This window comes from Schistocerca serialis, chromosome 9 (assembly GCF_023864345.2).
Source record: "Schistocerca serialis cubense isolate TAMUIC-IGC-003099 chromosome 9, iqSchSeri2.2, whole genome shotgun sequence".
NCBI classification, from domain to species: domain Eukaryota; kingdom Metazoa; phylum Arthropoda; class Insecta; order Orthoptera; family Acrididae; genus Schistocerca; species Schistocerca serialis.
Window position 1 is genome coordinate 107,092,191 of NC_064646.1, and position 13,663 is coordinate 107,105,853.

Genomic DNA, 13,663 nt, shown 5'->3' on the forward strand with positions numbered 1-13,663 from the left:
CGTATATCGATCTTTCCTCTTGCTCGAATTGTTCTAGGAGAGCAGTTCTTTCTTTCTTTTAAGCGCGAAAACCCGATGTGGCTGGCCTGGATATGCTGCATTCGGCAGCCTGCACGCGCTGTTCTTCAGCTTTTACGGCGGTTATGCCTGCATGCGTACTGCAGTATAAATCATTTCGTGAACGTGTGTCACCTGAACGACACGTTATCTACGTGAGCCGGGAGTCCCAGTCTGAGTGCGTCCACGGCGGCCGTGACACTGCTTCAGAGAATGGGCTGTAGAAACTTTTGTAACTCACGGATTAAAAAACCTTTCGGACCCACCACCCTAGACACACATATCTTTCAAAAAACTCAATAAAAATCGAATTTCCGGCCATTTTTGAACGAGAAACTGGCCTTAGTGGAGGGTCTGCTACAGTGTGCCGAACCGCACAAGAACAGGATGTGCGGATAACATACTGGCCAATGTTTCGCCTACATCGGCTTTGTTCGGCCCTTCCCATTCCCGGAAGAACGCGGTAATACAGCACGATGTTTCGCTGATACTGGGTTGTGGAATTTTCGGTAGGGGCAACTCTCTTCATTCCACAAGATTCGTGGTGTCAGTGCACTGTTTGTTCGTGGTATGAATGACGTTCACGGGTCCACTGGTGGTTCGTACAAAAATAGGCCATCTAGCCATCGATCGCCAAAGTCCTTTAATATGGATGGGAATGACAGAAGAGACGGATGAAAATTTTCAATATATAACATACAGTCCAAAAAGCAGCAAGTACTCCAAGTTTGCTATGATACAATATTACAGTGTCATGCAGCAACAGTTTAACGATTTCGTCGACAGTGAAAGAGTCCTACATTACAACTATCGACAGACGGGATTCATTGTTCTGTACATGAAGGAGCACCTCGTGCTAAATTTGCTAGCATGCAGCACGTCAAGAAACTGGTGGCATAAGTAGTAAAATATCTCCAGCTGCTCGCTCTACTCCACTGTCAGTTGCAATAGTTTTCGATCGAACTGTAGAGTACTGAGACTATACGTATTACTGCAAAGTGCGATGGTTAAGTCAAAGAGCGCGCCTGTAACGACTTTTCGATTTAAAATCCGCTATCGTGGAATTTATGAAAAAAAAAGGAATGCAGGAATGAAAATTAAAACATCCGGAACGGATTGCAGACCCGCATTTTATGTGGACCTGACTGCACACTGTCCACAGTAAGACATTGCAAGTTGGGAAACATTTTGTTTCAGATTTTTTTGGGGAGGGGGGGGGCTGCTTTGAAAAACAATACTTTGTTACGTATGGGGCAGTTTCTGAAAAGCACAGTCCAATTCCCTAAGCTCACTGCCGTTAAAGAAAACGCGAGGTTTTGAAGAATTCGTTGTGCGTTTGAAAGAATTACAAGAATACTAGGTGTAGAAGTATGAAACCGGAGTTTCCCTATAGATGGTGCTAGTTGTCAGTTCTGTTTCAAGCCCGTAAATGTGTCGATTTTTGTGCCTACGAACTACGATTTCAGAACAGCGTTTGTTTTCTGTTATCACTTGAATAAAACTGCTGCTGAAGCGCAGCGAATGCTTGTCGGAGAGCAAGCTCTAGGGAAAACAGTGTTGCGAGTGGTTCAAACATGCTCTTGGGAAAACAGTGTTTCGAGTGGTTCAATAAATCAACAGTGGTGATTTTCATTTGAGAAACGACGACCACGGGTAGCTACCGAAGAACCTCGAAGACAACGAATTGTAGGCCTTATTAGATGAAGATGATAATCAAACTGAACAGAAACTGACGCAACAATTGAATGTGAGGCAGGAAGCCGTTCCTCTTTGATTGAACGCTATGGGAAAGGTGTAGAAAGTGGGAAAATGTGTTCCGCGCGATCTGAATGAAAGGTAGTAAGCAAATCAAAAGACCGCTTGTGAAATGCTGCTCACCAGATACAAAAGAAAGTCGTTTCTCCATCGAATAGTGACACATTATGGGAAACGGATCCCAAGCGTCGTAAATCGTGGGTGAATCGAGGCAAACAATCGACATCCACTGCAAGACCAAATCGCTTTGGAAAGAAGACAATGCTCTGTGTTTGATGGGATCAGAAGGGTGTCGTCTATTACGAACTGTTAAAACCTGGTGAAACCATTAACACTGATCGCTACCAACAGCAAATGATCGATGTAAATCGACTATTCCTTGAAAATCGACCGGAAGAAGGAAAAAGCAAAACGGGTCAGGGACACGATAGGCGCGTTCTGTTGGGGAATACTAGAGTATGCGGCTTATTCTCCTGACTTGGCTCCGTCCAAATATCATCTACTTGCATCACTGGGACACGCTCTCGCTGAACAACGCTTCAGTTCGTATGAAAATTACGAAAATGGCTCGCTGACTGGTTCGCTTCAAAACAAGAACTTTTTTTTTTTTTTTTTTTTTTTTTTGGGCGTGGCATTCATAGCATGCCGGAGAGCCGGTATATAAATAGCAAACAAGATCATTTTGAATAAAACATTTTTCAGACGTATAATTATTGCAACGAAATTCCAGTTTCATACTTCTGCATCTGGTAGATACCTAAACGTTCTGAGGACACTGCCAGTTCCACACCCTGTTTCTAGCTGTTTCCAACGCCGCCTGTCGTTTCAGTTGAAAGCTATTCTGTGCATGTGCAGCTGTAACCGTTTGCGCTGCTAGGTATTTCCTGTTTTAAAGGCAAAGTTTTTTCACGATTTAAATAATGAAAACCGCGCCAATTCTCATGTTTTGTTGCTTAGCACAACGCGTTTCGGCAATTTATTCTCAGTTTCAAGCGCACTTGCGAAGCATTTGATTTTATATGAATACATTTGGAAATGGTTGCGTGTGTTATTTTCTGCCTCTCTTTCATCTTTTCGAAGTTAGACAACAATTGAAAAATGGGGCAAAATGAATTTTTGAGGCTTTTTAAATGCTATCAGGAAAATACCAATTCTAATATTAACATTTAAAATCCTTCAAAAATTCATTTTGTCCGATTTCAGTATAGCTTTGAAAAGACACACGACAGGCAAAAATCAAACCTGGAAACATAACCGAAGATATTCATGTAAACAAACGTACAAATTCATTTGAAAATGGGAATAAATTCTCGAAAAGCTTTGTGCTAAGCAGCAAAAAATATTAACTGGCGCAATTGTCATTATTTAAATCATGAATGACACAGTTACAGGCTTTCCCGGAAAATCTAAGATGATGAACGAAATTAAATTTTTTACGATGAAACTGTCCGAGACATATACGTTGCTTTCCTCAAGTAGTGTGTTCCACGTCTCCATAACGATCTTGCAAAAGAGCTTCAATATCTCTATCGACATATTTCTGTTGAAGACCTTTTTTTCATTATTAAACTAAATAAATCACGATTATGTGGCAACCTGAATGGGAAAGACTGAAAGTGTCTTCATATGTCCGTATGCCAACAGTTTGTACCAGATAAGAATTATATTGTGCCTTCAGTGCACCAGGAATAATTACAGAATACCTAAAATTTATTTGGTGATCCATGATGTTACGAAATGTGAGATATAAAACGAAGTTGTATGCAGTGCGACGGCATTGCTTTTACACGCGGCGCAATCGAGGTTTCCCCATCTTCCCCCTCCTCCGGCTCAGACTGCATGCTGTGGTGGTGGGGGAAACGTGCAGCGAGGCAGAGCGCTGAGAACGTGGCTCGTGACCCGAATTCTTGGCTCCCACCCCCCCCCCCCCCCTAACTTAAAGTCTCTCTGTCATAATATAAAAGTCGTGATGGAACTTGAAAAAGAGGGCCAGCGCCATTTCCTTGACATATTAGTTAACAGAAAAATGTATGGTTTCCTGGAGCACAGTGTACTTTGAAAACTTAGACAGAATGGTTATCTCCACAGCGTGAACTGTCACCATCTGTCACAAAGAAATTTGGTGCCAAAGACTCCGATACCCTTGCATAAGTGTATGTTGAATTCAACCGGCTGACGATGTGAATTAATTCAGAAAAGTGACAGTATAACTCGGAAAAAAAAAATTACTACGCATCCACCTCCTCACAGGGTGCGCAAATGCTGCTCGTGCTCACCATCAAAATAAAACTCAGTTGCAGGGAAGTGCTGCATTGGTACCTGAAAGTTACAAGTTCGGCGCTAGCATCTGCAATAGTCCGCGAGACAGAGGCTCAAAACGATCGTCAGCCTAATGGTGTGGCCGTTGTGGCCGAGCGGTTCTAGGCGCTTCAGTCTGGAACCACACGACCGCTACGGTCGCAGGTTCGAATCATGCCTCGGGTATGGATGTGTGTGATGTCCTTAGGTTAGTTATGTTTAAGTATTTAAAAGTTCTAGGGGTCTGATGACCTCAGATGTTAAGTCCCATAGTGCTCTGAGCCATTAGAACCATTAGAACCTAATGGTGTCTGCTGGAAGTACAGACTCGGACCCAGTTCTCTGTCTCTGAATCTCTAAGCCAAAGTCTTCATTCTTTCGGGCTCTAAACCGCTGTGTTCGTGTCCTCACCCAAAAAGTTTGCTGGTACTGCCAGCACCGGATTCTAGTTAGACAATCACAGTGGACTTTGGAAGGATCCCGCCAGGGGTTAAAAGCTCATGCACTCCACTTAAATTCGGGCTAGCACTTCACATTGTAATCGTGTAGTATCCAGAAAATGGTGAAAGACATTTCCAAATGGCGGGGGCCGCAGAGATAAACTTACAGTAAGGCTCACACTACAGAGCACCACTAAGGAGATTGATGATGTAAGACTTCTGTGCCAACCTCTTTGGCAGTCTAAGTTTTGCCGACCTTTGTGTAGCATGGTTGTTCTGTGTGCTACCTGAAAAGCCGAGGGAAGTGTCACAACCATTGTTCTTCTCTATATACAGACATGATTTGACAGCTAGGGTGTAAAGCCATCTCCGACTATTTACTGATGATGCTATTATGGAAAAGTGACATCGTCGAGTGACTGGATGGATATGCAACATGACTTTGACAGAATTGTCATTTGGTGTTATGAATGGCAGCTTGCTCTACCTGTAGAAAAATATACGTTTATGCAGGTGAGTAAGGAAAGCAATTCTGTGATGTTTGCATACAACATTAGTAGTGTGGTGCTTGGCACAATCATGTTGATAAAATATCTAGGCTTAACGTTGCAAAGCGATATGAGATGTAACAAGCATGTAAAAACTGCTGTAGGGAAGTCGAACAATCAACGTCACTTCATGTGGAGAAGTCTAGGAAAGCTCATGCATAAAAGAGAAGAGGGTGCGTATAGAACACAAGTGCGACCCATTCTTGAGTACTGCTCGAGTGTTTGGGATATCCACCTGGTCACTTTAAGGAAAGACACTGAAGCAACTCAGTGGTGGGCAGTTAGAACTATTACTGCTAGGTTCTGTCAAACATACGAGTATTATTGAGATGCGTCGTGAACAATCCCTGGAGGGAAGACAGCGTTCGGAAAACGTTACTGACAGATTTCTGGGAACTGGCATCTGAAGCTGACTGCAATGCGATTCTCTTGCTTGCCGCGTACGTAAGGGCTGTGAAGGTGAGGTAAGAGAAATTAGGGCTCGTAAGGATGTGTATAGATAGTAGATATTCCCACGCTCCATTTACGAGGGGAAGACGAACGATAATGACTAGTAGTGGTAGAAGATACCCTCCACCAGGCACCATAAAGTGGCTTGCGGAGCATTTATGTGGATGTACATCTAGAGGTAGACACTGCAAATGCTGCACCTGGCTCGTCGAACTTTGGCGAGTGAAGTACCAGCCTCAGCAAAACTAGAGAAGCTGGCAGTGCCTTGGACAGAAGTCGGAGAAAAGCGATGCGCCGTTTTAGTCTGGAGTGCGAGTAGCATTTGCCCAGAGAGCTGTGTATAAACACAAAATGAAACCAGGAAAAGTATAAGCACAGGAAATAGGAGAGATTACTGCCAGATTTAAATTACTTGATATTTGACAGTGAGCTGCACTGATTCTGTCATCTACACTAAAAATGGCAGCTCTGTTGGTATTTGTCGGCTCTCAGTGCACTGATGCTTCTAACAGTGCGGGCAGCTGGCTCGCAAGTAGTGTCTTGGTAGCGCTGAGTATTTTCACTCGCCAATTCGCGGCCGTCGTTAAAGCAACGCGCCGAGCTGTTTCGGATCGTACGATACGTGTCTGAGGGGGAAAATCAAGAGGCGTGGAACTGTATGGCTTGCTTTTTGGCAGCGAGGGAAGGTGGAGGTTACTGGCGGATGGAATACGGAGATGCATCATTTTAATACTAGACGAAAACTACTGCAGTTCATTGCGCGGGAGGAAAAACACGCCACTGCCGCTTGTGTAGCCATGTCAAGACCGGCCTCAAAGGGGCAAATGGGGGGGGGGGGGGGGCGTGCAGGCGAGGTACCGAAATCACCCTACTGGGGCGGAACCTGCTCATCCTCGCCCCACCGAAGGTTAAGTGGCAACCGCCTATATACAGAAGGACAAACCACAGAACGGCAAATGAATTCTGGATGCGCTCTGTACTATGAAAGGAGCAGTTAACTTCATTTGAAACAAGCAACGAGAGATTTCGTACCAGTATGTCATCTGAGGATTTTTTTTCCTTGCAACCGCCAGTTGGTATAAAAATTAACGAGTTGAGATAGGTGGAGAATGGAGAATGTGCCGTCTCCCGATTGGCTAATACCATGGTTTTCACCCTTTTAGTGTTCATGATGCCCCCCCACCCCCTCTCTTCTCAACCAACTATGTTCTGTGACCGTGCGGTTCTAGGCGGTTCAGTCCGGAACCGCTCTGCTGCTACAGTCGCAGGTTCGAATCCTGCCTCGGTCATCGATGTGTGTGCTGTCCTTAGGTTAGTTAGGTTTAAGTAGTTCTAAGTCTAGGGGACTGATGACCTCAAATGTTAAGTCCCATAGTGCTCAGAGCCATTTGAGCCAACTATGTTCTTTCTATGGCTCCTCTGAAGAGTATTTTGTAAAAGCTGTAAAAACTGAAATACTTCATAAAAATGTGTTGAACTGTGTATCTGTCATCCTGCATAGTACATAGTAAAGTGCTGTTACTGTTCTAAGAGCGTTGTACTCAATAATGATGTGAAATAATCTCATCCTGCATACTACACAGCAAAATACGTTAATCGTGTAACATCATTGTACTCGACAGTGGCGTGAAAGCCAAAATCTAGGTTGCACACAGGAAATATACTGGTGTAAACAGTAAAACGACGGTGTATTCTTTTAAAAGGTACTGTATGTTTGTGTTTCAGAACCTTCAAAAACTTTTCAAAAAATCCTAAAGAAAAGTTACCGATAAAATAATACACACCTCACTGCAACACTTGAGCTTGCTTCGTGTTACACAACATGTCAAGTCTTGGCACCAAATGAGCTTCCCTCATATTATTCTCCGCACAAAGTCTTCATCTGTACTTGATTTTAATGAGCAATCATTAATAAAATCCTTCAGCTTGCAAAAGGAACTAATACTTTCAGTGATTTCTTGCTCTTGCTTGGAAACTCTTTCTTTACTGAACAAAAAATGAACTATCTCATGAAAGATCTCTCAGCTCTTCCTATACTCCAGCACTGAATTCACATGGAGGATCATTACCCAAGATATTTTGAATCCATCGAAATCTATAACAGTTTTCAGGGAAGTACTTTTGGAAATGAAGATGAAATTCAGATAAAAGTCCTTCAACTATAGAAAATATAGCTGCAATGCGGCCTATCTCATTGTCGTTGATAAAATGCTGCAAACATGAAAAGTACTCCATTTATCCTCCGTCGTTCATTCTTCTCTTCAAAAGAATGACATTGACTTTGAGGGCAGAGGCTTTGTCAATAAGCCGAATGAAATGAGTTTCACCCTTTCAGAGACTTATTCACTGAGTTCTTCTTCTCAGATATATCACACAAGTATGCCGCCTTTAATAGAAAGTCAGAGTGTACAAAGCACTTCGCTCCCTAATATGATTTTCTTGTTCCAAGTAAGGAATTCTCGTCAAAGATCAAATTTGTGTGGTAATACGATTCCCCTTGAAAGCCAGCAAGTGATGCTATAAAATCAGAGAGATTTATATTCCGTCCCCACATTGTGATTCGTTTTTCTAGTCTTTGTAAAGTTCACCCCATTTATGACAGTTTGCGATACTAGTTCCAGATCAGCACTGAAATATTACGAAGCAACTGCTTCTTGATGGATAGTGCAGTGAATACACATAATATGAGGAGCTTTGTCACGGATGAGGGCTTGTAGATCCCCATAACGCCCCGGCATGGATTGCGTACCTTTAGTACACGTACAAACACACGGAGCCCAGATAATTTGATTTTCTGTCATGAATTTGTCCACTATTCCGAACAAATCCTTGCCACTTGTACCTGCTTTTATTTCCTTGCAAAAAAGAAAATCTTCCATAATTTCGTAACTTTCTTAATAAACATGTCTCACATAGCTAATTACGTGGGCACCTCTATTGTTAACAATGGCCTCATCACAATGCAGTCCTGAACCCCACCCTTTAATTCTCTCTATCATTTGTTCTTGAAGAGGATCTGCTAAATCTTCAATTCGACGACTAATTATAGTGTCAGGCATAGGACTGGCCAAACGCTTTTTCGCCATGGACACTCCAAGTGTAAGGGACATCATGTCAACAGTACACGGTAGTGCAGTGGTCTTTGCAGCAGCTAAATGTTCCCGACGATTGGAAAAGAAAGCACAGGTCATGCACGTTTTCAAGATGGGTCGGTGAGCAGACGCACAAAACTATAAGCCTATATCTCTAACGTCGGTCAGTTTATAACACCTATACGTACGTTGTGCCAAATATGAGTTTAACATACAATTGGCGTTACCCTCTGGGAGGATTTTTCTATTTGACCGTGTTTTTACGTAGTGGATAAAGGGTATCGAACATAAATTTCGTGACTATGGCAAATAATATATAAAGCTGGAAGACTTTAATCTAGGAAATAATGAAAGTAGTGAAAGTTTTCGTGAATGAAATAATAAACGGTCAACAGCTTAGTCAAGCATAATACTTTGAAACATTAAGTCTAAAGAAAAATGAACATGGATTGCTGAAGAGACTTCCATTAACGCTCCTTTTAAACAGTGCAATGGATACACACAACTGACGAACGAACTATATGGTGGTTAGGAGTAGATAGCTTTTTACATAAACCAGTAAACATAGAGAACTAAATAAGACTTCACTTACGTTAATAAAAGTTACTATTGCAATCATTAATTAATTCAGTACTAATACAACATTAAGATGTTACTAAAAACACACTGGACTGAAATTGGGCATGGACAGAGTTCTGATTTCAACTAACACATACATACTCCACGTGAGAAAATAATCCTACACCTATACTTATTATGCCTTCATTATTAGTAATGTCACAGATTTCTTTTAATGGCAAAAAAAAAATCTTTAGTCTGAGTTCATCATGGTGGAAAAGAATATAGTGGGAGCCCATAAACTGTCATTTACTCTATAGGTAAATTTTGTAACTGTTTCAGAGACAATTGCATTCCACTAATGAGGATTTCTAAGCCCACTTGAATTTACTCAATTAATATTCTCAAATAAAGCTTCAGAAATTAGTTCCTAGTAATAGTCACAACAAAGTTAAGTTTCATGAAAGTTCAAATTATGTGCCTCATTCATTACCTGTGAAGCAGATGGTTTAACTAGCATTATTAATACACTTTAGCCCTGAAACTTTGGCACAAATTACTGATTATTCATAAACAGGATACTTGTTCCTTAGCACGTTTAGAATAGGACACAAAAACGGTTTTAAGATCAGGACAATTTCAAAGTTCAGACACATGTTTTTATCACTTGAATTATTATTGAAAAAGTACACACACAAACATACTGGCCCGTATTAAGATACATATCTGATTTCCTGAAGTTGGCGGAGCTGTGGCGCAATAGTGGTGGCAAGCACGTGGCGGCTATCTGGTCTCACCTCTTGCAGTTTAAGGCACTTTTCATATTTCTTCTTGGCGGTGTATTAATCATTTCAGAGCCATTCCATAATATAAGAGAACCATATTACAGCCGAAACCACATCCGACGCAATTTCAACATAAATCGGCTTCCGAATGCCTCACTTGGAACCTACCGTGTTGACTATACAACTGTTGGCCACTGACTGCGTAATGTGCTCTCTCCCTTGCTGCCCAGATCGACCGCCAAATCCACCTTTTACCCTCGCGTCAAGCCCCTTCCGCAGCGGAGGGGGTTCACTACACCTTTTCCTTTATATAATACAACTGCCCTAAGTATGAACCAGTATTCTCTTTTACAAGCATACATATTTTATAAAGTTTCATTATTTTTAAACATTATTAAATCTTTATAATATATACATCATACACTTCCACTTTCCCTCTGACAAATCAAAGACCTTAACTAGTACAGAGCAATCACTCCATAGTCACATACACATAATAACACTGTATAAACTACTTACAATCGACAATGGTGTTACAAATCGTAGAATTTTTGAACAAGTTTTATGCTCACCTATTATGACATATCTGGAGCCCGAAAATCGTCTCAGTAGGAACCAACATGGGTTCTGACAACAACGATGTTCTGAAACCCAGCTCACTCTGTTCGTCCACAGGCGCAGAAGGTAGCCCATGTAGATGCCGTGGTGCTTGATTTTGGAAGTTATGAGCTACACTTCCCGACTGCCACCTAATAAACAAAGTACGAGAGTACGGAATATCAGACCAACTATGTGAATGAACTGAATGGTTTGTAGCAAGAACAGCACAGCACGACAATATGAAAGGAGAGAAGTCTTCAGATACAAAAGCAACTTCCGGCGTGTCCCAGTGGAGTGTCATAGGAGCATAACTTTTTACAATATATATATACACTGAAGAGCCAAAGAAACTAGTACACCTTAAAACATCCCCTAAGAATGATTTGTAAATGATAGTGCTGGTAAACCTCTTACGTTATTTGATTTTCAAACAGGTAAGCAAAACTGAATGTTCTCAGACATTTCTCTCTTTACTTATTCTCATCAACACTAAACTGACACAATATTTTTAGCGCAACGCAATCTGACTTTCAATAATCCCCACAAAAGAATGGCCCTGACTAACAATAGCCTATACCTTTCATGAATCACTTACCTCACAAAAATCTTCGTTACTCGAACTACTGCAATAAGCGAGCGCCAATACTGCCAACTAAATAAAAGATTCTACCTACTGAAGGCACTAACTACTGATAGGCATAGTTAGCAAATGAAAGATTTTGGTAGAGAAAAAACAATGTATTTATCTTAATAGTGTTCAAAAGTCATTATGACATCCGGTCTTACAAATTCCTTTCTTCTGACGGACACACGTCCAGATCGTCCGCTCTCAAAATTCTGCCATCTCTCTCCCCACATCCACCACTGCTGGCGGCTTACCCCCAACTGCGCAACGCTACGCGCTGTTCACATCCAACTGCCCAACACTACAATAGCAAATATTCCAACAATGCAAACCAGCCACAGACTGCACACAGCACAGCCAGTGATTTTCATACAGAGCGCTACGTGGCGTTACCAAAATAAAAACCTAAACAGCCTACTTACAACCTGCCTAATATCGTGTAGTACCCACGCGAGCACGGAGAAGTGCCGCAACAAGACCAGGCCTCGGACTTGACTAACGTCTGAGGTATCTCTGGATAGAATTGACACCGTGAATCCTGCAGGGCTGTCCATAAACCTGTAAGAGTGCGAGAGGGTGGGGATCTCTTCAGAACAGCACGTTGCAAGGTGTCCCAGATATGCTGAATAATATTAAATGGTTGCAAAACAGTCATCAAAAGCAGTAACTTCCCGAAAATATCTAGGAGCATTGATATGGAGCCATTTGAAGTAGAATGATCACACAAAATTAATGGCGGGTAAGGCAGATGCTAGAAAGCGATCCATTGGAAGAAAGTAGCTTACGAAACACACATACGGACAGTAGCTGAATATTGCTCGTCAGCGTGGGTTTATGCCAGACAGGTTTGATAGGAGCTCATTTAGTGATGGATGCTGCAACAGAGACGTTCTGCATCACGGTGTGATATGTGGTTAATGTTCCGTGAGCGTACATCCCTAGGAGTGTCAACAAATATATTGCTTCCCTCCACTTATATCTCGCGAAAAGGCTGTGAAGATAAAATTACTGACGCTCGAGCACACATGGAGGCTTACAGGCAATCGTACTGCCCACGAATTACTCACCACTGGAACAGGGAAGAGGGAGAAGTGACAGTGGAAGGTATAGCACCCTCCACCACATACCGCAAAGTGGCTTCGTCGGTAAGAGGTTGATGTAGAAACATTGAAGATGTTCGTTGTAAGCTCTGCTGCGAGATGAAGGGCTTGGTGCAGAAGAGGTGGTTATGGGTGATTCCATGAAAAGAGTCAGAAGACCTAGTGCGAATGAAACCAGAAAGTAGGGAACTGATACTGATTCCAGAAATGCCCTCCACCACACACCATAAGACGGTTTACGAAGTGTAGAAGTGTACGCATACGTTCGGGGGCAGAGGTGTTCGACTCCGTGCAGACACTTTGCCTATCTCAACACCCCGCAAGTGTTCTTCTAGCACGACTCGATCCTCAGAGTGGTATTCCATACCGAAGTGGGGCCGCTTTATACGGCGTTAATCTGGCTAACAGCGCGCCTGGGTCGCAGCGCTGCCCCGCTCGCCAGAACCCTCCCCCAAGCCATGCCCCTGACCCTCTCACTTTCCATAGGACTTGGGCGGCCGGCGCGGCCGGCAGGGTGAGCTAAAGGGCCCCGGCGCTGGAGAGGCTGTGTTTAGCTGACACCTGTTGGAGCAGGTGTAGGCCACGCCCGCACTAATGATCGCCGCTGCACCGAGGCCCTGCCCGACGTGGCCTGCGGACCTGGGGATCCAGTTAGGGTGGCGCCCAGTTCATCGTCCGCCTACTCCGTAGCTCAGTAGCAGTACCTGCCAGTTGCCTTGTAACACCAAGGCTAGAGCTAGCCTGCCGCTTCATTCTTATTAACAGTGCTAATTACTCAGTACACATCTACATATATACTCCGCAAGCCACCGTACGGTGCGCATCAGAGGACACTGTGCACCACCTTCCTGTTCCATTCGCAAATACAGCAAAGTACACTACTGGCCATTAAAATTGCTACACCACGAAGATGACGTGCTACAGATGCGAAATTTAAGCGACAGGAAGATGATGCTGTGATATGCAAATGATTAGCTTTTCAGAGCATTCACACAAGGTTGGCGCCGGTGGCGACACCTACAACGTGCTGACATGAGGAAAGTTTCAAACCGATTTCTCATACACGGACAAAAGTTTACCAGCGTTGTCTGGTGAAACGTTGTTGTGATGCCTCGTGTGAGGAGGAGAAATGGGTGCCATCACGTTTGCGACATTGATAAAGGTCGTATTGTAGCCTATCACGATTGCGGTTTATCGTATCGCGAAATTGCTGCTCGCATTGGTCGAGATGCAATGACTGTTAGCAGAATATGGAATCGGTGGGTTCAGGAGGGTAATACGGAATGCCGTGCTGGATCCCAACGGCCTCGTATCACTAGCAGTCGAGATGACAGGCGTTTTATCCGCATGGCTGT

At 43.0% G+C, this 13,663-nt stretch overlaps 1 protein-coding gene across 1 annotated transcript in view; it reads left to right on the forward strand.

Annotated features, from left to right (window-relative positions):
• Positions 1–12,766: 12,766 nt before the first annotated feature.
• LOC126419402 (phospholipase A2-like) overlaps positions 12,767–13,663 on the forward strand; it is a 57,139-nt gene continuing 56,242 nt past the window's right edge. Inside the window, exon 1 of the mRNA XM_050086591.1 lies at positions 12,767–12,822. Within this exon, the coding sequence (XP_049942548.1) occupies positions 12,767–12,822 (56 nt within the window). The remainder of the gene's footprint in view (positions 12,823–13,663) is intronic.